This window comes from Antechinus flavipes, chromosome 1 (genome assembly GCF_016432865.1).
Source record: "Antechinus flavipes isolate AdamAnt ecotype Samford, QLD, Australia chromosome 1, AdamAnt_v2, whole genome shotgun sequence".
Taxonomy (NCBI): domain Eukaryota; kingdom Metazoa; phylum Chordata; class Mammalia; order Dasyuromorphia; family Dasyuridae; genus Antechinus; species Antechinus flavipes.
In genome coordinates, this window is record NC_067398.1 from 3,136,436 (window position 1) to 3,162,666 (window position 26,231).

General features: G+C 56.8%; 1 protein-coding gene across 7 annotated transcripts in view; it reads right to left on the reverse strand.

Annotated features, from left to right (window-relative positions):
- Nucleotides 1-486: 486 nt before the first annotated feature.
- ADCYAP1R1 (ADCYAP receptor type I) overlaps nucleotides 487-26,231 on the reverse strand; it is a 57,043-nt gene continuing 31,298 nt past the window's right edge. For 2 of the 7 annotated variants that reach the window (XM_051977682.1, XM_051977673.1), the window contains exons 12-15: nucleotides 15,867-15,950; nucleotides 9,628-9,757; nucleotides 5,943-5,984; nucleotides 487-4,700 (exon numbers count right to left, since the gene is read on the reverse strand). In XM_051977682.1, the coding sequence (XP_051833642.1) occupies nucleotides 4,464-4,700; nucleotides 5,943-5,984; nucleotides 9,628-9,757; nucleotides 15,867-15,950 (493 nt within the window). In that variant the 3' untranslated portion in view covers nucleotides 487-4,463. The remainder of the gene's footprint in view (nucleotides 4,701-5,942; nucleotides 5,985-9,627; nucleotides 9,758-15,866; nucleotides 15,951-26,231) is intronic. The other 5 variants (XM_051977711.1, XM_051977703.1, XR_007950654.1 and 2 more) reach the window with 4 other exon arrangements.

A 26,231-nucleotide genomic window follows, 5' to 3' on the forward strand; every position in this document is an offset into this window, starting at 1 on the left:
CACAGCATTATGTCTCTTCCATTATTTTAGTTTAATCTCCCAGGCCCAGCATGCTCTCCCTCATCCTCTCTGATCACTGACCTCCTGGCCTCCATCTGTCCCCGGGGTCCGGCCATTCTCTGGCGTCCCAGGCCTGGAACTCTCGCTCCTCTCCTCTCATGGCTGACCTCCGCCTCTTTTTAGTCCCAATTAAAATCCGGCCTCCGCAGGAATCCCCCCCCTTTAATTCTGGTGTCCCCTCTGTTATTGTGGGCCCATTATTTGTTTTGTACGCATCTGTTTGCACGTGGTCTCCCCCACTGAACTGAAAGCTCTTCGAGGCAAGGACTGCCTTTTGCCTCCGTCTGCGTCCCCTCACTTAGCACTGGCACATAGTAGGTGCTCGATACTCCACAAGCCTCCGTGAGGCTCCGTGTTGGAGGGTCTCCTCTGACAGGCTCGCCCCCCCCGACCCCCCCAGATCTGCCGCAGGACACAGGGCCCAGGTGAAAATGAGAAGACATTTAATGAACCAACTACAGAAGGGGGAGGCCTCGGAGAGCCCAGCAGCACCAGGGGGCGCGCGGGGTTCATCCGGGAGGCTGTAGCAGGGCCCAGGAGTTTGACATCCACAGACAAGGGACCCCAACCCCCCAACCCCCCCCAGCTGGGGACAAAAGCTGGATGCCCGAGATGACCCCAACCCTCATGGAAATCCCAACACGGCAAGACAGATATCCACTGGACAGGACAGAGGCGGGGGGGGCAGGGAAGAGAGCGAGAAGAGGGGTCCCCCACGGGCCCTCGTGACGGCTCTCTGGTCTACGGTCTGGGGTGATTGGGGGTGCCCCCAGTGGAACCCCTCATGTTCTCCCCCTCCCCCCAGATACAGAAGTAAGAAGTTATTCACAAAGATAAGCACGAGAGCCTACGCCGAGCCCCCCCAGACCCCCGCTCCCTCCGCGCCTCCCAGCAGCTGCTGGCGGGGCTCCGTGGCTGATAGAGCCTTCCCGACCTCCTCGGGGTGGGGATGGCGAGATCCAGTCCTGGGGCCCAGCACGACCCCCAGGCCCGACAGAGCTCCGCGGTCATGGGCCGGGGCGTTTCCTGGCCCGGTGCTTCGGAGGGGCAGTTCCCTCCGGAGGCCTCTCAGCTGCTGGGGGCTGTCGTTCCCAGCCCCATTTCACACATGAGCCTGAGGGGCAGAAATCTTGGTTCAGTGACTCGTTCCAAGGCCAGCTGGTTGGTCCGCAGTGGAGGCAGATCCAGGCTCCCACAGCCTCTTCTCCACCGGGGTGGAGGCCAGGGAACAATGGCCCGGAGGCCCGAGGATGGGGGAGCCGGGGGGCAGCGGCCCCGGGGAGGGGGCTCAGGCCCCGGTCTGGCCTGCCACTCCAGGCTCCGGCTGGTGAAAGTCCCACGGGAACGGGGGGCTCCCTCGGCGCCCCCCGGGGACACAGCCCGCGGCGTCCAGGCTGGGACCCGGATGGAGGCCGTCCTCTTGTCCACTTGTCCAGGACCACACGGCCCCCGAGGGGGCGGTCTCATAACTTCGCTGTGCCCCCGGAGCAGGCTGTCCCAGGCCCTCTCAGCTTGGGGGCGACGGAGAGCGCTCCTCGGCACGTGGGGGGGGGTCTGAGCGCGGGGGGCAGGAGCATCCAGAGGCAAGCGAAGCTCTCAGAGGCGATGGAGGGCACTGAGCACTGGGGGTGACACCGAGGAGCAGCCGCGGCCCCCGGGGAGGAGGGAGTGACCTTATGGCACTGGGGGTGACACCGGGGAGCAGCCGCGGCCCCCAGGGAGGAGGGAGAGAACCAGGAGTGTGGGGGGGGTGAGTTCCCCTCCACTTTCCCCTTATTGTAAGACCCTTCTTGGGGGTCTGAGCCAGGTCTGGGGGAGACCAGTGGTGCCCCCAATGTCCAGAAGGCAGTGGTTTAGGGCATTTCCTCGGGAGCTGGGCCCGGGCAGGTCTCCCGCCCCTGGGGTCTGCACGCTCGCCCTTGTCCCAGGGGCTGGGGCCGCTCCAGCCCTGGGCGGTGGGACGCGGGGTTCTCTGCCCAGGCGGGTCCGGGAGCGCGGCTGTGGGAGCCTGGGCCCCCTCGGAGTTGGCGCGCAGAAGGTTCCGGCGATTTCCCAGCTCTGGGACGCGCCATCCAGCCTTAATGCTGGCGGAGGGCCCGCAGCACGTTAGGGGGCGGGGGGGGGGGCCTGAGGCCCAGGGGCAGCCGGGAGCGGCTCGGGGTCCCCGTTCTGCCCCACCCCTTCCCCAGGGCACTCGGATCTCCGGGAGGGTCTGAGAGCACGGGCAGACCCATGGATGCCTTGGCACTGGCCGGGGGGGCCACGTCCTGGGGCCGCGGGCGCCATCCCTCTGGGCCATCCACGGGGCCTCCCCTCCCGGCTAGGCCGGAGCTGGGCCCCCACGCGCTCCCGGGGCAGAGGAGCTGGAACGCTGCCCGTTGGCGGGAAGTCCTGTGCCCACGGCTCAGCCCACGGGCCTTCCACGGTTAGTGTCCCTGTGACCAGTGGAAGGGATGAGCCGGATCCTCCGGGCTCCTGGCAGACGGAGTGTCCTGGCTCCGGCCCCCGGGCCGTTCTCTCCCACACTCGGCCCAGCCCCGCCCAAGACTCCGTGGTTCCGGGCAGCCCAGGAGCGCTGAGTGAGAGGAACCTGGTCGGTTGTGGTTCCAGGTGGGCTCCGGCCATCCAGACTCCCCCCAAAGTGGCGCCGCCGGGCCTGGTCCCTCGAGAGCCCCACGATCTCGGGCCGGAAGCAGCTCAGCCAGGCCCGAGGCCCCGACCTCCTCCTGCTGGCCCCAGCACAGCCGGGAATGGAAGGGCCAAGGGGGGGCTGGTGGTCTGCAGGCTCCGTGCAGGCAGGAGGAGGCCCAGGCCTTTGGGAAGGCCCAGCTCTGCCCCAGCATCTGCTCCAGGGGCTCGGCCCTCGCCCTGGCATGGAGCCGGGCCCTCGGGGGACAAGGAGCTGGGCCCTGGAGGACAAGGAGCCGGACCCTGGGGGACAAGGAGCCTCAGGGACAAGGAGCCGGGCCCTTGGGGGACAAGGAGCCGGGCCCTGGAGAACAAGGAGCCGGGCCCTGGAGGACAAGGAGCCGGACCCTGGGGGACAAGGAGCCGGGCCCTGGAGGACAAGGAGCCGGACCCTGGGGGACAAGGAGCCGGGCCCTCGGGGGACAAGGAGCCGGACCCTGGGGGACAAGGAGCCTCAGGGACAAGGAGCCGGGCCCTCGGAGGACAAGGAGCCGGGCCCTGGAGGACAAGGAGCTGGGCCCTGGGGGACAAGGAGCCAGGCCCTCGGGGGACAAGGAGCCTCAGGGACAAGGAGCCGGGTCCTCTGGGGAAAAGGAGCCGGGCCCTGGAGGACAAGGAGCTGGGCCCTGGGGGACAAGGAGCCAGGCCCTCGGGGGACAAGGAGCCTCAGGGACAAGGAGCCGGGTCCTCTGGGGAAAAGGAGCCGGGCCCTGGAGAACAAGGAGCCGGGCCCTCAGGGACAAGGAGCCGGGCCCTCGGGGACAAGGAGCCAGGCCCTGGAGGACAAGTAGGGGACCTTGTGGGGGAAAGGAGCCGGCCTGGCCTGGCCTGCCCCGGGGCTTTCCCTCGGGCTCAGCTGCTGGTGGAGGGGGAGGCCCCTCGGGTCTGATGGACAACACCACAAAGGGACGGGCCAGTCGGCCTTAGATTTAAGGGGCGAGGGCTCCTTGGCGGGGCTGGGGGTGGCTCAGAAGCAGGGCGATCACTAATCGGTGCTAAGGGACTCCAAGAATGGCAGCGGGGAAGATAGAGCCTGGGCCGGGCCGTAGGCGGGCAGGGATATCCCCCACACTCCCGGGACCTGGCTGGGGTAGTCGGGGAGCTCGGGCTCTCCCTCCCAAAGGCGCCAACCCCCCCCACTGGCTTCAAAGCTCATACCTGCCCCTCCCTCACCCCCGGAAGCTAGAACAGTCACCATATTCCCCGTTCACCCGCTGCCAGTTTTGAAGAGTTCAGCCCGGGGATCTGAGCCCTCGGCCCCTGTGGGAGAGGAAGCCACTGAGAGAGCTGGAGCCCCCCACATACACAGGGACCCACGAGGAGGGGAGGGCAGCAAGTGCTCCCTGGTAGCGAGTGCTCCCTGGCAGCCGTGCTCCCTGGCAGCGAGTGCTCCCTGGCAGCCGTGCTCCCTGGCAGCGAGTGCTCCCTGGCAGCCGTGCCCCCCTCACCAAGGCTGCGAGAAGTGAGTGAGGACACGGCTTTGACAGGCACGGGCTGCGAGTGGGGGGCCCGGAGTCCCAGCTCGGCGGCTCTATTTACAAGGGACGGGGAAGGGGATGGGAGAAGAGCCCAAACACTTCCAAAGGGACAAGCATTGCGGCCTCCGCTGGAGACCCGGGCTCCCCGGCTCCCACTCACTCACACACTCAGCCCCACTCAGACATCCTCGGGAGCCCCGGCCGCCCCCCCCGCCCCAACCGCACAAGGCCACTCTTTCAGCCGGGGCAGGAGGCGGCCGGGCCGCGGCCGCTCAGGTGGCCAGGTTCTCGGCGTTGATGCTGGACATGCGGATCTGCGAGCTGCTCTTGCTCAGGATGGACAGCTGGGTGCCCCCGTTCACCCCGCTGCTGGCCAGGGAGGGATGCCGGTGCTTGAAATCCACAGCAAAGTACCGGTTGACTTTCCAGCTCCGCCATTTTCTCTTTATTTCGGATTGCACCTTTAGGGAGAAACTTCAAAAGGTCATTTCTTTATGGACCTCGCCGCTTACCTCCACGCCGAAAGCCGAGTCCGGAGGCCCTCCGGCCGAGCTCCGCGGGCAGAGACGAGGGCCCTGGCCACCTTGGGCCGCCCCGCAGGGGCCCTGAGCAACAGGGGAGGGGCTCGAGACCCCCCTCTCCCCATCTCGGCTATCAGCCTTGGAGACTTCAGGGCCAGCTGGTGACCCTTCTGAAACCATGTCCTCAGGGCCCCTTGGACTCCCGTGACCTTACTTCCCATGACCAACATTTCCCATGACCTTTAGCTCCCGTGACCTGTATCCTACTTTAACGAGCTAAATAAAAATTAATTGCAATAATAAGTCATCGGCTATAGGATATAAAACAAATTGGCACAAATCATCAACTTCCTTGTGCGTTGCCAGGAGGAGGGGGGGAGATTCTGTGCAGCACGATGGCCAAAGGTTGCCAGGGCCCGAGACGTCCGCCAGAGCAGCCCCAAGAACGCCCTGTGGGGGTCTCTCTGCCGAGCCCGGGGCCACCCTGCATCTCCCAGACGTCCTGTTCCTAGGGTCCCGAGCTCTCGGGCTCTGCCCTCGGCCCCCAGTCCTCTCGGGCCGTTCTTGCCCATCACCCAACGTCAGGAGCCTCGCTCCCTCCGTTCTCCCAGACTTCCGGCTTCTGGACTCCCCTTCCCACCTCCCCCATGGCCAGTGATTTCCACAATGCTCTTGGAGCTCTGGCCTCTGAACTTGCAGCCCCCCACCCCCCAACCTGCCGCCCACTTTCTCTGCTCGAGGGGATGTGGGAGCTCGTGCTCCAGGGGTCCGTAAGGTGCCTTTTGGCTCCCACCACGGGGCTTCTTAACAGGGACACACTGGGTCCTTTCAGTCAACCATGGGGCAGGGTTTGGGGCGTCCCCTAGCAGTGGGCTCCCCCTCTTTGGTGAACTTCAGCTTATTAAAGACCCTCTTCAAATGGCCTGTCCTTCCCTGCTCCCCCCAGTGCCAGGCCTGGGCCAGGCCCCCAGGGAGACACGGAGAAAGTCCTATTGACTCGGCCCAAAGGCACTGAAGCTAGCAGAGGAGAGGCTTCAGCCCCAAGGGAGGAGCCTCTAAGTTCTCCAGATGGGTGGCAGCTATAGCTGGGGAGGGGGGCAGGGGGAAGGGAAGAAGGGGGGGCTGTAGTAGGGCCAGGCTGCAGGGGCTCACCCCCACCCAACCTTGGCAAGATCAATGGGAAGTCAGAACTCACCTCCCCATTCAGGAAGCAGTAGAGGACGGCCACCACAAAGCCCTGGACAGAGAGAATAGAGGGGAGGAATGGGGAGGGGAGGAAAAGGAAGGGAAAGAAGAGGAAGGAGGGGAGGAGGAAAGAGGGAGGAGAAAGGAGGGAAGGGAGGAATAAGGAAGGGGGAAAGAAGGAGGAAAGAAGGAAGGGAGGAGGGAGGAAGGGAGGAAGGAAGGAAGAAGGAAGGAAGGAAGAAGGGAAGAAAGGGAGGGGAGGGGAGAAAAGGGAAGGAGGGAAGAAGAGAAGAGACACGTCACTCAGATTCAGTGTGAGGAGCAGAGTAGGCCCCAGCTGTCTCAGAAAGACAGCAGACAAATCCAGAAGGCTCAGAAATGCCCGTTTCTTGGGAGGCGACTGTTGCACTGTCATCCTTTCTTTCTGGTTCTCATCCCCATTTCCACAACAGCCCTGAGCCTTTGTCTGTTTTCCCCTGAAGCAGGGCTCTGTCCCCTGTGCTCCAGCTACTCTCTCCCCATGGGACTGATTCTCTTGTGGCCGCCACAGGCCCAGTCTTCTTTTTAACCACCTTGGCAGGATGACTCCCAAGGCCCTTCAAGATGGCACCGTTCTCTTCACACCCACTGTGCCCTGCCATGGCTCAGTCTTGGGGCCCTTCCGGCCCCTTCTTGGGGAGCTGACTGGGCTGGCCATGGATCTGGGTTCTAGAACCCCAGCTCTGGGGCAGCTGCTGCCAGATGGTCCTTTCTGAGTCCCTGTCCCAGCCTCCACAGAAGCTCTTCCAAACCTCTCCATTTCTCCTCAGACTTCGGGGGTCTCCTCTCTGCCTCCTCCCAGCTGAGAACCAAAATAATGAGGCGTTTACGAATGGTTTCTTTCCCTTTCCCCAGATGCCTTCTGCCATTATCTTTCCTTTACCCCTCCGTCTCCTACAAAGAAGAGGCCAAGAGTTGAATTCAAATCCGGCCTCTGATACTTACTAGCTGTGTGACCCTGAATAAAACTTAAATCTCTTATTTGCTTCAATAGTCTCATCTGTGACATAAAGAAAATAATAGCACGTCTCTCCCAGGATGGTTGTTTGAGGGTCAAATCAGATGATAATCTAAAGGGCTGAGCACACAGCCTAGCACATAGTAGGTACCATCTATCTACCTATCTATCTATAATATATATTGATATTATATGTTATATATAGCTATTTTGTTTATTTATTATTCTATATTATATTATTATTATTAGAAAATTAAATCAAGTCCTCTGCATAGAACTCATTTTACAATCTTTTCTAACTGATTGCCCCTCTCTAGCATCCTCCCTCTAACTTATCTACTGGCTGCTGCCTGTCTGCCTACAAACATTCTGATGTGTCTCATCCTCTAAAACGCCTCATTTTAACCAGCCTTTCCCACTAGTTACAATCCCCCATTTATCTCCTCTTTTGTAGCTAAATTTGAAAAACATCTAAAACTCCACTTCCTGCACTCTCTCTTTTCTCTACAGTCTGGCTTCTGACTTCATCATTCAATGGAACTTCTCCCATGTCCTCAGGCTTTTGTCAACCTTCATTCTCCTCAGCCTCTCTCCAGCCCCAGATCCTCTTGGCCACTCTCTCCTTGATCTTTTCTCTAGATTTTCACCCCTCTCCCTTGGTTCTCCTACCTCTCTGAAGACTTCTCTGTGTTTCCTGCTGGATCCTCTTTCAGATCACACTCTCTGAACCATCGGTATCTCTCAGAGTTGTGCCTTGGGTCCTCTTCTTTCTTCCCTCTATCCTATTTACTTAGCCATCTCACCAACTCCCATGGATTCAGTTACCATCTCTAGGAAGATTCTCTGTTCCCCATTGTCTACAACTTGTTTGCTTAGCTCCGGTCTTGTCCCTCCAACTGTTTTCCTCAAACTGGATGTCCCACAGACATCTTATACATGATGTGTCCAAGACAGAACTCATTATTTTCCCCTAAATCTTCTCCACCACTTATCTTCCCTATTATTGTTGAGGACACCACCTCCTTCTGAGTCTCTCAGGCTTCCCACCCAGAAGCATCCTGGACTTGTCGCTTTCTTATCCCCTGTATTCAGTAGAGAGCCGAAGCCTATCTATTGCATCTTTGCAGTATTTCAGATCAATTGCATCTCTGCAACATTTCTAGTCAGTCTCTTTTGTGCTCTATCTCTGGTAGATTTCATCTCTGCAACATCTCTGGTCAATGTCACCTCTGCAACATCTCTGGTCGATGTCACCTCTGCAACATCTCTGGTAATTTCACCTCTGCAACATCTTATTGATTTTGCCTCTGCTATATCTCTGGTCAATTTCACCTCTGCAACATCTCTGGTTGATTTCACTAGTGCAACATCTCTGATTTCAGCTATGCAATATCTCTTGTTGATTTCATCTCTGCTCTATTGCTGGTCAATTTCACCTCTGCAACATTTCTGTTTGATTTCACTCCTGCAGCATCATCTCTCCAATACCACCTTCTTTTCTCTGACTCTGTCCCCACCCTGATCCAGCCCTCAACATCTTCTACCGGGATTATGGCAATATTTTCTACAGGGTCTGCCTGCCTCAAACCTCTCCCTGCTTCTGGCTATAATTCAGAAGACTTCTAGGAAGATGTTGCAACTTCCAAGCCAGATAGGTGGAGAGGCTGCCCGATCCATCCAAAGCTCAACAAGGTCTTCCAAATCTGGTCAGTCTCTTTTGCTACTCAGTGTAAATGTGGAAAGCATGGCCCAGGATCAAGTAGTGGAAGTGTTCAGAGGTTTGCAGAGATTTTCCAGGAAGGGACGGACACTTTCTTCCAGAAAAACAATGGCTAAGAAGATGGGGGTGTCTTTGGGGGGAGTCTTCTTTCTTTATTGATGGCAAAAAGTCCATTTGAATATGGCTCTTTGGGGGGCCCTGATGCAGTCTAGGAGCCTACATAAGGGACACTGGGGTGCAGGTGACAGGAATGTTGGGAGTCATCTGTCAATATGGTCATTCCGTGGGCTGTTTTATATGGTTTTTTGCCATCACTACCCCGGCCAAGCAGAAGGTTTTCCTAAGAGACTGTACCTCTTTCTTTAATCCCAGTATCCTGGGACTGAGGGGGATTCTCAGAAGTCATCTGATCTAGTCCCTTTATTTGGAGAAGCTAAGGCCCAGAGAGAGTCAGTAAAACCTGCTCTCTCCCCCATCCCTTCCAGTCTTCTGACACCTTCCTCATTCCATGGACTCTTTGAGCCAGTGACCCCAGCCTCCCACCTGGTTCACAAACAAGACCCTCCATCCCTGGGCTCTGGGCATTCTCCCTGACATCCCCAAGCCCAGAATGCCCTCCCTTGCTGCTGTGGCCACTGTCCTCCCTGGCCTTTAAATCCCAGAAATCTAGGAGAAATCCTAGAAGAGATCCTTATGGGCATCTCATAAAGTGCCCTCCCTCTGCTCTTTCTCTCCATCTCATCTGCTTCTTGTTCATATCCAGCTGATGGCTTGTTGTCCCTCCGACTGTCAGCCCCTTGAGGACGGCAGCCGTCTTTTGCGTTTGGCAGCTACTACAAGTAAGACTCAATATTTCTCAGGCCTCGTGTCTGTAGTGCCTGGCAACAGCAGGTGCATAATCGGTGCTTCCTGACCTCTGCACCCAGCTGGCAGTAGAGGTGGGAGTAGAACCCGCTCTTCTGACTTCCGTTCTCATACCTGGAAGGAGCCCAGTCCCAGTTCAAACACGAGTCTCTCCCTCTTGCTGACATTCTCTGGTGAGAAGGCGAACACCGTGTAGTGGATTCCAAAGAGTGGGATGAGCAGCAGTGTGGAGCGGGCCAGCCTCCTGCCAAGAGAAAGCAGATCCAGCTGGTTCAGGCTTCTAGGATGGGGGAGGACCAGGGCCTCCCCAGCAGGAGGAGGACTTTCCTGGGGATCCCCAGTCAGACACACCCTCGCAGACACACACACGGGCTTCTCCTGTCTTTCTCAGCCCATCCCTGCTGGCTGGCACCACCCTTCTGCCCTTAGCTGTTAGCTCAGTGGAGGCTTAAGATGTCCTGATTCTCCAAAGATGCTCCAGAAAAGGGAAGGAGGCAGCTTTGGCCCGGAGCCTCTCTCCTCTTCATTACCATGGGCATAAGAGAGGGAGAACTGTGAATACAGGAAGAGAGCCTGCTATTCCTGAGAAATCTGTGGGGAACCTTCTGCAAGAGGGAGAGCCTTGGGTACTGTGGAAAATCCTTATGTGAAGGGGAGGAGCCTTCTGAAAAGCAAAGAATATTGTGCCTTGTAAATAATCCCCTGTAAGATGAAGTCTGTGATCTGTGTGGACCTCTGGTGCTCCGAACATCTTGGTCTATCTGACTGTCCAGACATCTGAATAGTGGACTTGCTTAAAGTGGGGGCTACTCTTTATCCCCAAGAGCTTCAGGAAGTGAATGCTCAGTCATGGGGACTGCCTGGAGGATCTGCGGGGAAGCAGAGAAGAAAGCCAGAAGGGGCTGCGGAGAAAGGTGTGGGTGGGAGGAGGTAAATAGAAGCATTCTGGAGCTTAGAGAAGGTACAACGGGCTGGGGGGGGGAGAACAGAAGTTCTAAACTCTCACTGGAGATAGAACGAAAGGTGACGTCCTCTACAATGGGGCACGAGAGGTTTGGGACAGCCGTTAGAGAGAGATCCCGGACTAGAGCCATGAGAGAGAAGAACCTTCTGCCAAAGGCAAGTTGGAAGTCACAAGTGAAGCAGAAAGGACCCTGGTTCAGGCTCGTCATTTAGCAAGGGGGATGAAGGCCCAACTTCACCACACTCACACGGGCAGAACTGGGATTCAGCTCAGAGACCCAGGGCTCTTTTCCATGGGCCACGGCACCTCCCCGAATGGCAGCTTGGTGGAGAGGGGATGATTGGGTAGTCCACGGGGTCCCCTCTAGCCCAAGAGCCTGGGGTTGGGACTGGGGCCTGTCTGTCTGGAGGTCAGTGGGGGGCATTGGGCAGCTACACAGGTAAGGCTCGACATTTTCAGGCCTCGTTGTGGTCTGCAGAGGAGTCATAATAGTACTGGGAACCACGAAAATGATGGCGATGATGATGATGATGATGATGATGATGGTGATAATAGTGATGATAATGATGATGGTGACAATGATGATGATGGTGACAATGATGATGATGGTGACAATGATGATGATGATGATGGTGATAATGATGATGGCGATGATGATGATGGTTATGATGATGATGGCTACGCTGCTGCTGCTGCCTGTGATGATGATGATGACAATGATGATGATGATGATGATGGTGATGATGATGGCAATAAATGATGGTGACCAAGGTGATAATGACAATGATGACTACGATGATGGTGATGACAATGATGGCGATGCTGTTGCTGCTGCTGATGGTGAGTAATGACAATGATGATGATGATGATGGTGGTGGTGGTGATGATGGTGATGGTGATGATGGCAATAAATGATGGTGACCAAAATGATAATGACAATGATGATGATGGTGATGGTGATGACGATGATGACGATGATGACAATGATGACGATGATGGCAATGCTGCTACTGCTGCTGATGGTGAGTAATGACAATGATGATGATGATGATGGTGGTGGTGGTGATGATGATAATGATAATGATGATGACAGTGATGATAACAATGATGATGATGATAATGATGGTAATAATGATGACGATGATGATGGTGATGATGATGATGATGGTGATGATGGCAATAAATGATGGTGACCAAGATGATAATGACAATGATGATGATGGTGATGGTGATGATGACAATGATGATGATGGTGATGATGATTATGACGATGACAGTGGTGACAATGATGATGACGATGATGATGATGATGATGACAATGATGATGATGATATTGGTGATGATGATGGCGATGATGATGGCAATAAATGATGGTGATCAAGGTGATAATGACAATGATGATGATGGCGATGATGATTATGATGGTGATGGTGATGACAATGATGATGATGGTGATGATGATTATGATGATGATGGTGATGACAATGATGACGACGATGATGATGGTGATGATGACAATGATGATGATGATATTGGTGATGATGATGATGATGATGGTTTTGGTGATGATGATGGCAATAAATGATAGTGACCAAAATGAAAATGATAATGATGATGGCGATGATGATTATGATGGTGATGGTGATGACAATGATGATGGTGGCAATAAATGATGGTCATGATTATGGTGACCAAGATGATAATGACGATGATGATGATGATGGTGGTGGTGGTGGTGATGATGATAATGATAATGATGATGACAGTGATGATAACAATGATGATGATGGTGATGGTGATGACGATGATGATGGTGATGGCGATGCTGCTACTGCTGCTGATGGTGAGTAATGACAATGATGATGATGATGGTGGTGGTGGTGGTGATGATGATAATGATAATGATAATGATAGTGATGATGATGACAGTGATGGTAATGATGATGATAGTGATGATAACAATGATGATGATGATAATGATGGTAATAATGATGACAATGATGATGGTGATGATGGCAATAAATGATGGTGACCAAGATGATAATGACAATGATGATGATGGTGATGATGATGATAATAATGCTGATGATGGTGATGCTGCTGCTGCTGCTGATTATGATAATGATGGGCTATGATGATGGTAATGACGACGACGATGATGATGGTGATGACGGTAATGAGGATGGTGATGATGGTGGCAATAAATGGTGACCAAGATGATAATGACTATGATGATGATGGTGATGACAATGAGGAGGAGGAGGATGGTGATGATGATGGCAATAAATGATGGTGACCAAAGTGATAATGACAATAATGATGATGGTGATGGTGATGACGATGATGATGGTGATGACGATGATGACGATGATGGCAATGCTGCTACTGCTGCTGATGGTGAGTAATGACAATGATGATGATGATGATGGTGGTGGTGGTGATGATGATAATGATAATGATGATGACAGTGATGATAACAATGATGATGATGATAATGATGGTAATAATGATGACGATGATGATGGTGATGATGATGATGATGGTGATGATGGCAATAAATGATGGTGACCAAGATGATAATGACAATGATGATGATGGCGATGATGATTATGATGGTGATGGTGATGACAATAATGATGATGGTGATGATGATTATGACGATGACAGTGGTGACAATGATGATGACGATGATGATGATGATGATGATGACAATGATGATGATGATATTGGTGATGATGATGGCGATGATGATGGCAATAAATGATGGTGATCAAGGTGATAATGACAATGATGATGATGGTGATGATGATTATGATGGTGATGGTGATGACAATGATGATGATGGTGATGATGATTATGATGATGATAGTGATGACAATGAGGACGATGATGATGATGGTGATGATGACAATGATGATGATGATATTGGTGATGATGATGATGATGATGGTTTTGGTGATGATGATGGCAATAAATGATAGTGACCAAAATGAAAATGATAATGATGATGGCGATGATGATTATGATGGTGATGGTGATGACAATGATGATGGTGGCAATAAATGATGGTCATGATTATGGTGACCAAGATGATAATGACGATGATGATGATGATGGTGGTGGAGATGGTGATAACAGTGATGGTGATGAACAATGACGGTGGTGATAGTGGCAATGATGGTGAGGATCCCCCGTTGATGATGATGATGGATTATGTCTGGTTCCGCCCATACCTGAGCAGGTGTCCCCTCTGAAGCAACCCCTGACAAAAGGCTGTCCAGTTGCTGCCTGCAGGCCTCTGATGGCGGGGATCTTCCTTCCTCTCAAAGACCCAACTTCGCTGGGGCCAGTGCTCATGGCCAAGAACTCTACATTCTCTTTCCCCTGCCTCTGGCACCACTTTAAGAGCCAAGCAGAACAAGGCTTGCCCTCCCTCCAAAGTCCCAGGATGGCCTCACCTGCTGATGCTTGACCATAGCTGGCAGTCCCGTGCCCTTACTGCTTCCCCACCTCTCCCCAGGCTCCTCTCCTTCTCCAGGAGGTCTTTTAACCAGCTTTGGGTAACATGGACCTAGGCCCTCCCCATTCCCCGGGCACCTCCTCTAGATGCTTTATGGTATATCTCTGTCTTCCCCAAGCAGCCAAACTAGATCACCTAACTCCAGATGTTATTTTGACCAGGGCACAGGGCACAGGGCAGAGGGCAGAGGGGCTCTCTCCTCTGTTCCTCCTCGTCCTGTTACCCTCTCCTAATACAGCCCATGAGCTTCCTGGATTGGCTGGCAGCCCCTTCACACTCCTGACTCACGTTGAGCTTTCGGTCCATGAAGATCCCCAAGCCCAGGTCTTTTTCAGAGGAGCTCCACACACCCCACACACTCACACACACTCACACACACACAGACAAAGGCTTTCACAAGGACATCCCTGATCAGCATAACAAGTTGCTCAGAAAGCAAAGGTCCAGGGTCACCCTGTGCCCCGACTTGTATCAAAGTGCCGAGCAAAGGCCCCCACCGGCCTGGAGAGAGCGGCTCCCCTTCAGAGACCCCGAGTCCTGCCTCGCACAGGCTGTGCACACAGTAGGCCCTTAATGAGTCATCCCCGGGGGCTCTCAGTGCTCCCTGCCTTCCCTGCTGTGCCCGGGTGGAACGTGAGCCACCCCCAAGGAGCTCGGGAGGCCAAACGACGAATGGGGGAACATCTTTGGGGCGGCCCTGGGGAAGGGGCCCCGGGCTCTGCAGCTCGAGAGAGCAGGGAGGCCACTGTTCGGAGACAGATACTGAGGCTGGAAATGAGGAATTGCATGTAGAGACGCAGCTGCCAGTGTAGAGCTGGCCACGCGCCCACCCGCCCGCCCCAGTCAGCTCTGGTGGCTCCTGTTGCCTCCCTCCCCTCTCTTTCCAGGCTGGCTCCTCTACCTTCTGCACTCTGGGTCCGGCCCCAGAGACCCGGCCTGTGCTCCTCACTCGCCCGGCGCCAGCTTTCCTTCCTGTGACTTCCTCCTGGCCGCCCCACCATGCTTGGAACCCCCTGCCCTCTGTTCCTGCCCAGTCCAGGATCAGTCTTCCTTCAAAGACTCCTTTCCTGCTCCTGCCCCCTCCCCGCCCTCCACTCCGCCAGCACTGGTGCCCCTCCCCTGCCTGGCACTGGTGTCTGGGCGTGCCCTGAGGACAGGCCCTCTGTACCCCCGGTGCCTCGTGCCAGGAGTGCTTGGCAGGGAGTTAAGCCCTCAGGAAGCCTCGGCTGGCGGATTAAGCTTGTTCTGTGACCTTGGGGACGGCTCAGGCCGAGGTGTCAGGGAGCCCGGCGCGCCGTGCGAGAAAGAGCTTTGAGACCCTGGGCTCGGAGTTCCAAGTCCTGGGCACGAAGCTTGGCTCCCCGTCTGCTCTGGGATCCGGGCCACTTTGACCCCTGTGGGCCTCGGTTTCCCCGAGAGCCCAGGATCAGGACCCTTCCAAACTGTGGCAGGCTCCCCATCCCCAGAGACGAACCCCCCCACCGTGGCCAGTGGAGGGATCCTCGCGTGGGGAGGGCCCAAAGACCCCGCTGGGACATTAACGCCTCAGGAGACTCCCTGAGGCCTGCGGCCGGCTCTCGGCCCACCGGACCGGACCGCAGGCTCTGCTTCCCGAGCCGCCCAGGGCTGACTGCGGGGGTCAGTTACCTCCTCCCCCACCCCCCCTTCCTCTCTTCTCCCTCCCTCCCTTCTCGACCCCACCGTGAGGTTTTCCAGCGGGTGCAGAGACCCCAGAAGGTGGACGTGCAATGGGGGGTAGGCGCGTGCTCGGGGCCCAGCGGGGAGAAGCGAGCGCTGGGTCGGCGGCAGCGGCGTGGGCCTGCCCTCCCTCCCCCGCCGCCCCCCGCCAGCCACGGCATGCACACTTACAGAGTAATGGTGGACAGCTCTGACATCCTGCAAGAGTGCTGCTGAGCCCGCTTTGGCCTGCAGTAACATTTCTGCACGCAGTTGCTAAGTGCGACAAGATGAGCGTTTCCGTCAGCTGGGGGAAACTGAGGCACGTTCCGTTCAACACTTCTCCCGGCTGCCGCGCCCAGAGGCCCCTGGCCGGCCAACCACGGATGGGGATGAGGAAGCGGAGGCCCCATGCGGGAAGCACACACAGCCACAACACACGGCACGCGGACGGGAGGGGGCATTTATCTCCGACATGTTAGGAAGGCGAGCTGTCTGGGGGCGTCCCGAGGGGGTTTGGGGAGCGCCTCCAAGGGCTCCGGGCCCTCGGGCCCGCTCCAACCTGGCGGGGCTGGGGCTGGGCAGGGAAAGGTGGGGGGACCCTGCTCCTCGCTCCCCTCCTCCACGCCCCCTCCGGGCTCCCATCCCTGACATGTACACAGACCCAGGCTAGAAATCCCTGCTGGAAACGGAAACTTCCTAAAGGCCCAAGGAGATCAGGGGAGAAAAATGGAAGGTGGAGACCAGGAGAGCCTGGTCCCGGTCCTAGTCCTGCTGAGAACGCCTCGGGCTGGTTCTGCCTGGGAGCGCCATCTCCCAGAACCACCTGCCCAAGCCTCACAGCACCTGCTGGCCTCTGGGGGGGGGGGGCGGGGAGACTTGGGACCTCTCCTTCCTGGGCAGTCCCGCGGGCTTATTCCACTTCCACTTCCCCCCAGGGTCCGCCCCACTTCCTGGGCCCGAAAATTGCAGCTCCTTCCAAGGGAGAAGAGGAAAGCTCTAGATTCTGGCCGGTTCTGGCCTCCCAGGCCTCCTTGCTTTTCCCGCCCTAGACAAAGCTCCCGGGAGCTGTTCTGGATTCCTTCTCGCACTGGGTTCGGATCTTGTTCCGGTTCCCTTTATGTCTCTCCGAGCGTCTCTCCTGCTCTGAGTCACTAACAGTCCCTGGCCCCCCGAGCCATTCTCCCGCCCAGCCCTCTCTCAGCTGGGATGGGAAGGAGCCAAAGCACCTGGGAGTCGGAGACCACCGAGCCTAGTCCCTCCCCCCAGCGGGGCTCACCTCTTCCCCATCCCCGCCGCGGCTGCCCCAGCCTTTGCCCCAAGGATTCTCCTGAGAGGAAGCCAGGGTTCTCCGCAGGCAGCCCATCCGTCTGCCTGGAGGAGACCTCCATCTTTGCCGCCGGCACCCTTTGCTCTCGTTGGCTTTCCGGAGCCAGCAGGGCCAGCCTGACTCCCCTCGTGGGCGGCAGCCTTCCGGATGCTTAAGGGAGCCATGGCCCCCTCCTGAGCCTCTCCGCGATCCCATCCTTCCCCAGTCTTCTCACTTCACCCGCCTCCCCGCTCTTCTCTGAACATGCTCTAGCTCCTTTATTCCCTTCCCAAGATGCAACGGGCGGAGCGGAGCCCGAGCCTTCACACGGAACCACGACCTCCACTGCTGTGGACCCGACGGCTTTTCTAACGTAGCCCGGGGAGCCGGAACTCTCTTCCCCGCCGATGCACCCAAAGCCGCCGCCGCGCTAAGCCCCCTTGCCCAGCCACCTCCCCGCGCAACTCGCATTTGTGAGGTTTGCTTTTTAAATACGAAGTTAAAGCTTTGTGTTTCTCTCAAAGTTCCCGCAGTAGCTCCAGGCCAAGTCCGCCAGCAGCTTTTTAGCCCCCGGCTCCGCCGCCCCGCGTCAGCCGTCCCTTCCCGGGGCCTTCAGGTGCGACAACAACGGGAGCCATCGGAGCCACCGGAGCCACCGAAGGCCGGGCTAGTTCTCGTCCCTGCACGTCAGCGCCTCAGCTCCCGAACGGCTCATTCCACCCCTTCCCGTCCCACCTCCCGGCCCGCGTCTCTCCACTCCGTCCACAGGGACGACGTGAAAGACGCTGTCCGGCGCTGAAGGTGTGACCTGGCGGAGCGATCTGTCGGACCGGACGGAGAAGCCTCCGCCTTTCTTGGGGCCGCTGCTTCCCCCTCTGAATGTCCGCGCTCTGCGTCCGCAGCGACTCCTGGAACGTGGCGAGCTCGAGGAGCCCAAGCTGCCCAGACTGGTCCTCCTCGGGGTCACACCGGGCGCAGGGACACGGGCCAGCTCTTCCGGCGCCGAGGACGGTTCTCTGTGCCCGCGGACTCCTCTTGCTCAGTGTTTTCTTGCCGCGTCCCTCCCTTCTGACTTTGACTCCAAGTACTTGCGTTAGCTCGGAGCAGCCTCTCCTTGTCGGAGGCCGGGACTTCTCCCCAGCGTCTTCTTCGTCCCTGGTGGACGTTACAACCGGACCCACCCAAGGTTGGCCTCTGGCTCTCATCCTCCCAAGGGCGCCTGGAGGCGACCATCTCCTGCCCCTCCTCCCTCTCCCTCTCACGCCACGACTGGCCCCAGCTGCCTCTGGGACGACCAGAATTGAGTCATTAAAGCTATCATCAGCTGTCGGCCTCCCCCGCCCCGGAACTGAGGTCCTGTCCCTTCTGGGCTCCCTCTCTTATCCACCTTCTCAAACCCCCCTCCCCCCCTCGCCATCCCCACAGTTTATTCTGGGCTCTCGTGCCCAGACTGAAGGAGTCCTTGGCTGTTCGCTGGGTCCTTCTTCCCTTGGTGATGAGTTCCCAGTTTCCATTTTCCTCATGTTGAGTCTTCAGAATTTCATGCTGGGGTTCACCTCACAGCTCGGAGGCCGACTCCTCCTCCCCCAAACCTGGGGTCCCATAGTGTTCTTGTCCCCTGACCTGAGCCCTCCCCTGCCTGGAAGTTCACTTCAATCCTCGGACTCCTACTCAGGCGCTGACGTCTCCCCAAACCTCCATTTTGGGGAAAGCCTATGGGTCCATCGGGCCTCCGTTTCTCCTTGCACTGGTCCAGATTCTCTGGATCTTTTTCTGCCAGAGCCTGGAATAGAGCCTCCCTCCTTCATATCCTTTCAGCTCTTTTTTAGGCTGTCTTCATGGATTAGAATTATGAAGGCGGGCGTTGTCTCATTTCTTTTTGCCTTTATAATCACAGCTCTTGCCATGGGGCCAGCTCCTTAACAAGTGCTTAATAAATGCTTGGTGACTTGGTGACTCCTCTCAAAGAGTCCTGGGAACTCACGTTTCCCAAATCCAGGACTTGTCCTCCCAATTCTGCTTGGGAATTATGGAAATGCTTATTGTTTTAAATGTTCTCTCCCTCCTCCCCCAATCGATGTAGATCAGAATGAGGTCCAGAGCAGCAATTCCATTGGCTGCTTCGTGAGCCTTCTGAAGATGGAAGCAATCATCAAGCCTCGGTTTCCCTTTCTGTACAACAGCACCTTTTGTGCCGCTCAGAGTGCCGCCCACAAAGCCCTAGAAGGTGCATGGGAGGGAGAGGAAGGTCAATCCGGTGGGAAGGATGAGGTCGGTCCGGGGCCCATCAGGGATGATGGTTCATCATCGCAGCCTCGGCCTAGCTCTGATGTATGTGTATTTTGGGTGACGCTGATGAGATGGACTTGAGGGGAAGGAAAAGTTCCCCGTGAGGATTTAACCAAAGTTTAAAAGGATTTTTCCAAGTCCTGACCACGGGGTAAAGCATAGACTTATTCTCAGCTTTGCGAATTCTTGTGGATTTTCTCGGCTACAGAAGCGATGGCTGATGGCCCTTGTACACAGGGGGAAAGGGGCGGCCCTCCCCTGCAGGAACAGGCTAGCTAGCTCTGCACCCCCATGACTGCGGATTCATCTTCTGCACATCCTTGTCTCTCTCAGGAGACCGAGAGGTCCTTGAGAACTGTTTTATTTTCTTTGTTCCCCACTCGGTACGCAGCGAGTGCCTAATAAGTGCTGGCTAATTACTGGGACTGTATCCTGAAGAAGTCATAAAAAAGGGAAAAGGACCCACATGCACAAAATAGTTTGGAGCAGCTTTTTTTGCGGGAGCAAAGAAGTGGAAAATGAGTGAGACGCCCATCGGCTGGGGAATGGCCGAGAAAGTTGTGCTACACGAAGGTCATAGTATTGTTCTAGAAAAATGATGAGCGGGCTGATTTTAGAACGCTTTCTGGAAGATTTACGTGAACTGAAGCCGAGAGACACAAGCAGAACCGGGAATACGGTGCACACGACAACAACGAGACTGTGCGATCATCACCTAGGAAAGGCTCGGCTCTTCTCGGAGCTTCGGGGAGCCAAAGCAATCCCAAGAGACTTTGGACAGAAGATCCGTGTCCAGAAACAGATCCATGGAGACCAGTTTTTTATCTCTCTCATGGTTTTTCCCTTTTGCTCTTTTTCTCTCCAGATATGATTCATAAAGCAACGGGCATTAAAAATAAATACGCCTGCTATAATAGCAAGTTAATACTGGCTAATTGGTTGACTGATACGAAGTGGTCCTTAGGAGATGGGAACCAGAAGAGGGATGAAGATGTGATGTCACAGGACATCCACGGGGGCCCTCTGGTCAAATGTGTTCCAGTGTGGAGGCGTCCCTTCGCTTCGCATGTTCTCCGTGTGCCCAGCCGCGGGGGTCTCGTCGCATCCCTGCTGGCAGCCACCGTGTGTGATGGGGGGAGCCAATCGCTCTCCGTCGCCTCGCCTGCTCGGCTTTTGATGAAACGTTTTGTTTTGCTTTGAAGCCGCGCAGCTTCTGGTTAATTAGGAAGCGTAAATATGCTGTGAGAGCTCATTAACTTCTGAGTGGCTGTTGAGAGGGTGTGTGTGTATGTATGTGTGTGTGAGTGTGTGTGAGGGAGGGAGGGAGTGTATGTCTGTGTGTGAGTGTGAGTCTGTATGAGTGAGTGTGAGTGTGTATATGGGAGTGCGTGCACACGCTCAGACACTACACATAAAAAGGCGGCAATAATGGCAGGAATGCCCGGTGCACGAGCCTGTCGTAGACATGAGATGACACAGGGGGTGGGATGCTCTTTGGAGGCAGCCCCCTGCAGGGTGGGGGAGGGGGAGGTCTGCTCTTGGGCCCGCTGGAAGCACTGAATGAGACAATCTCGGGCAGTGCCCGGGTGAGGATGATGGCGTGGGTTCGATCTGAGCAGCAGGAGGGCGGGCACCCACTCCTTGGCCCCCCTTCCTTTCCACGGCCCTGCCCCCTCTTTGCCCAGCCCCTCCCGACCTGCCCCTCTCCTAGCCTGACTTTCACTTGCCAAGCCTCCTTTTGCCAGAGAACCCGTGTGCCCCGAGACGCCGCCAGCCTGCAGCAACTTCCACCCTGGAATCCCGGTGTCCCAAGCCTCTTTTCTCTTCTCCCAATGACTGGGCTTCCTCCGCCAGGTACGGGCCTCCTCGGAAGGAATCACCGGGGCAGAGAGGCCCGCAAACCCGGAACCCAGAGAAGGAACGGGGACAAAGCCTGGGGAGGGGACGAAGCCGGGAGAGCGGGCACTAGCAGGGACCCTGGAAGGGGGACCCAGAAGGAGACCTGGAAGAGCCCAGGAAGAACGTGGCAAAAACAGTCACTGCCCTCCATCTGAGAACGGGCCGCAGGGGGCGTGCAGAGAAGCCCCGGCGGGGCCTGTGGAGAGACACTACTCTGAGAGACTCGGCGCGGAGCTCCAGGGAAACAGAGAAGCCCCAGGTGGGGAGGGGGAAGGGGATTGCCTAGAGAACAGGCTCAGAACTAAAGGAAAAGGAACTCACTGCAAAGCTTAACGAGAGCGTCCCGGCCCTGCGGCCCAGCCCTAACTCTGTCACCGTGTGTTTTGTGACTTTGGGGAGTCTCTGAACCTCTCTGCCTCTGTTTCTCCATCTGAAAGGGGGCTTGCCTTCTGGGGCCAGCTTCAGGTGAGGATACCCCCCCAAGGAGGGGGCCCCACCCCAGGTCCTGAAGGCTTTGCTCCCCTTTCCTCAAAGAGATGCCGGAAGGAGGATCGGAGCTGGGGGAATTCCTCAGAAGGTTCCTGCGCAGTGCTCACTGCGGACCAGGTGCCCATGAGCCAGGGGTCACGGACCCCCTGAGGCTGCCTGGCCGGGGGGCTCGCCGCGGCGGCTTGGTAATGGTGGCCCCTCTGCTCTCAGCCGGCCCACTGCTCCCACAGAAGACCGTGCCCGGCGCAACTTTTGCCAAAGCTTGTCCCGGCCTGGCGCACTCTCTGCCATCCGGGCCCAGCTCCACGCCAGGACGAGCCCGCCCAGGTTCAAACCAGATGACGGTGGGAAACGACCTTGAGGAAGCCTGCCCATGTTCTGTGCCCACGCGAGGGGCTGCCACCGCGCCCTGCTCACTCACTCGACCTCGCCTTGAACTTGCGCGCGCGCAGCCACAGACCCGGGCGTAACGGCGAGGAAACAAGGTGGTGAGTCTACTTTGGGCCTGTCTGAGAGAAGCAGGAGATGTGGGAAAGGCTTGAGCTGAATAAGAAGGAAAAGGAAATTGTGCCCGTATTGGAGGAAAAGGAAATTGTGCCCGTATTGGAGGAAAAGGAAATTGTGCCCGTATTGGAGGAAAAGGAAATTGTGCCCGTATTGGAGGAAAAGGAAATTGTGCCCATACTGGAGGAAAAGGAAATTGTGCCCGTATTGGAGCAGTTTGGTCTCGTGAAAAAATAAAGAGACTGAAAAAAAAATTGAGCTTCCTGCAAGTTGTTCGAGTGGAATCCAGGATTCTACCCGGCTTCTGTGAGCAAAGGTTGAAGAAAGAGCAGGACTGGGGGCAGTCAGGGAAGACGGGTGTGTGAAGGACTCAGAGAAGGGAAAGGAGAAGGGATCTGCACCGGAGGAAGAAAGGAAGAAACACATACAGTGTATTGAACATATTTAACACGTATGAGACCGCCTGCCATCTGGGGGAGGGGGGGGGGAAGGAGGGGAAAGTTGGAACAGAAGTGAGTGCAAGGGACAAAGCTGTAAAAAATACCCAGGCAGGGGCTCTGTCAATAATAAGCTCTGGCAAACAAAGAAGGGAAGCAGTCTCAGTGAGGAGGAAGGATGGGGGTTCTCTCTGTTACCGAGGCACTGAGCGCTCACCAGCCCAGAGGTAGGAAGGCTTCGTAAAGAACAAGGAAGAAAAGAGGGGACAGAGGATAAACACTAAAGCTCGGCCTGGCCCTGCACTCTCAGGGCCCAAAGCTCACGGTGAGCTGAAGCTCCAGGGCACAGATGAGGACACAGAGAGCCCGGGGGCTTTTGATGCTGAGTTGGGAGAATAAGAGGCCGAGAAGGGGCAGCTGGGACGATGGAAGCTGACCAGAGGCGGAAGCTGGAGCTGCTTCATCCTGACCTCGCCTGGCAGAAACCAGGGAAGGCCAGTTAAAGATGGCAGCGCCCACGCCCAGTGTAAGTGAGGAGACGGGAACGGAAGCGCCTGAGCTCTGGATGACTTCGGGCCACTCGTCCCAACGGACGCTGGTCTCAGGCCAGCAAGGCCCAGGTCTCCAGCTCCGGCCCAGCCCCTTCCGCCAGCCCCGCCCAGGCGACAGCTTTTAGTGCGGAAGGCTCCTTGCCAAGGACGGCCAGGGAGCTCTGAAAGCTGGCGATGGCTACGGCAGGTGCCGCGGGGCCGGCCTGATTTTCAGGAAAGCCTAGGGAAGCGTCTGTAGACTGAGGGTCGGCTTCTGGCCCAAATCCTGGATTATAGTGAAGATGCAACAGTCGAGGAGAAAGCCAGGGTCGGGCTTTCCTTGAGGGTCAGGTGGAGGACCACGGGCTACAGGGCAGGAGGTGGGCCAGGAGCCGGCCCCAGACCCCGACCCGGGGGGGGGGGCACGGATGGGCAGGGTTCGCTCAGAGGCTCCTCTCTCAGGACTGGCCCGGGGTCTTCCCTCAAGCCCAGGACTCGGATGAGGAAGTTGGGTGAAGGGCAGATGGTGCCTTTAACTGTTCCAGACACAAAGCTGCGGGGAGGGAGAGGCAGGGGCAGGTCTGGAGACCAGGTTGAATGAACAAGATAAAATGCAGCAGGAATCGATGTAAAGTTCTGTGTTCGGGTTCAAAAACCAACTTCTGGAGCACAAAGTGAGGGCAGGATGGCCAAGGGAGGCCCGGTGAAAAAAGCTGAGCATTGTACTGGATTTCAGGTGTGACCAGCGGCCAGAATGAGGAAGAAGGGCTGGCCCCCTGCACTGAGCCCAGGTTAGACCACCAGGCTCTGTGTCCAGTTCTCAGCAGGACAGTGGAGGCCTGGAGGGGATGCCGAGAAGGTCAGTTGGACCCACGAGGGCTCCGGAGGATCGCAGGAAAGAACTGGGGTGGTCTGGGAAAGAGAAGACTGGTGGGGGGGGCTGCCTCCCAGCATCTATGGAAGGAGCAGCACTGACCGGGTCTTCCTGGCTCCAGCAGCAGATTTCAGTTCGATGGGAGGAAGGATTTCCTCCTCCCAAGGAGAGCTGCTCCAGGGGCCAGGCCGCCCCCTCCCTGGCGGGCTCGGGCCAGGGGCTCCAGGGCCGTTCTGCGGCGGCGGGAGTCAGCCTTGGTCGGGCCAGGCCGGGTGAGGAGGCTGCCCAGTTCCCTGGCTCTGAGTCGGGGGCTCAGAGAGAGGGGGGACGGCTCAGGCAGACCCACCCCCGCTGCTGAGAAGGGTCCTCCCGGCCAGGAGCGCCACCTTGGGTTAGCAAGCGGGCCGGCTGAAACCGCCCCACAGCAAGGGGACAGAGTGCTGGGCGGAGGGCAGGGGCGGCGGCCTGGGGATTTCGCAAGGAAGCCAGGATTTAAATTTGTTCTGGAAACAAATGAAAAAACCAGAGAGCCATTGTGGGCGGGGCTGCAGGGAGAGGCTCCCCCCACTTGTGGCTCCAGCCCTTTGGACCTGGCTCAGTCCAATGCGCAGCCCCCTCCCCGCCCCCCGTCGTCCCCCTGTAGCCAGCAGCCCCAGTCGTCCCCCTGCTCTATCTCCCCACTCTAGGCAGGGCGGGTCCCAGTCAGGAAGTTCCTGGGCTCTCGACTCACTCACGGACCAGCTCCCCAAAGCCCACCCCTCCCCGCCCCCGCCCCAGGAGAGACAATTTCCACCCCTCTCCTACAGGAGCTTCCGCCCGGGAGCTGTCCAGCACGGGGAGCCGCGTCCTGGTGCCCGCGGGAGTCCCGCAGCGCGCTCCAGGAGACAAGCTCCTACATGGTGGGACACCCCCCCCCCCATCGGGCCTTTTAGAATCTAGGCCCCAGTTTGGCTTGAGAGAGGACTGGGGGGGAGAAGGGGGGAACAGCTGGGCAGAGCCAACAGGCAGAGGTGGCCAGAACCGAGCCCTCCCCAGAGATTCTTCCCGGGAACCTCCCATTCTGTTCTATAAGGAGCAGCCCAGAGCTCCTAAAGCCATCTCCCCCTCCCTCCTCAGGTCTCCTTCTCCTCTTCCCCTTCCTCTTCCTGTCTCCTCTTCCTCCTCTCCTGCAAATATCTTCTCTTTTTTTCTCTTGTCTCTTCCATCTTTCCTCCTCTCTTGTTCTTTCTCCTCTTCCTCTTTCTCTTCTGTCTCTTCCTCCTCTCCTGTTCTTTCGCTTTTCTTCTCTTCCTCCTCTTCCTCTTCTTTTTCCTCCTGTTTCCTTCTCTTCCATCTTTCCTCCTCTCCTGTTCTTTCTCTTCTTCTTTTCTTCTCTTCCTCCTTTTCCTCTTGTCTTTTTCCTCCTGTTTCCTCCTCTTCCACCTTTCCTCCTCTCCTGCTCTTTCTCCTCTTCCTCTTTCTCTTCTGTCTCTTCCTCCTCTCCTGTTCTTTCTCCTCTTCTTCTCTTCCTCCTCTTCCTCTTGTCTTTTTCCTCCTGTTTCCTCCTCTTCCACCTTTCCTCCTCTCCTAACTTTCCTCTTCTCCTGCTCTTTCTCCTTTTCCTCTTTCTCTTCTGTCTCTTCCTCCTCTCCTGTTTTTTCTCCTCTTCTTTTCTTCTCTTCCTCCTCTTCCTCTTGTCTTTCTCCTGTTTCCTCCTCTTCCATCTTTCCTCCTCTCCTGATTTCTCCTCTTCCTCTTCTTTCTCCTCTCCTGCTCTTTCTCCTCTTCCTCTTTCTCTTGTCTCTTCCTCCTCCTCCTCCCTCTTTTCCTCCTCTCCTGCTGTCTCCTCCTCCTCCTCCTCCTCTACTGTGCTACCTTTCCCTCCCCAATTCATTAACCATGCACGTTCCACTCGGAGACAGAACCACAAGGACCCCAGGACCCAGAAAGGCTGCGGGGGGCTCGCTGACCCGCTAAAACCGGCCTCCGCAGCCTTCTCTCGGCAGAAAAAGCCCTGCTCATGGGAGGCCCCGGCCGAGCAGCCAGAGACCTCCCCAGCGTTTGCTGATCGGAGCACAGGGAGGCAGCCCTGGAGCCTCCCCGGGCGCTCTGACCAACACCCCGTCTGCTTCCCTACGCTGATGGATGCTCCCGCTCCTCAGCTGGTCCCAGGACTAGGTGGGCCCCGGGCGGGCACGGCTGCCCTCGCCCTAGGGAGCCTTGGCCTCCTGGAGCTCTCAGATGTGT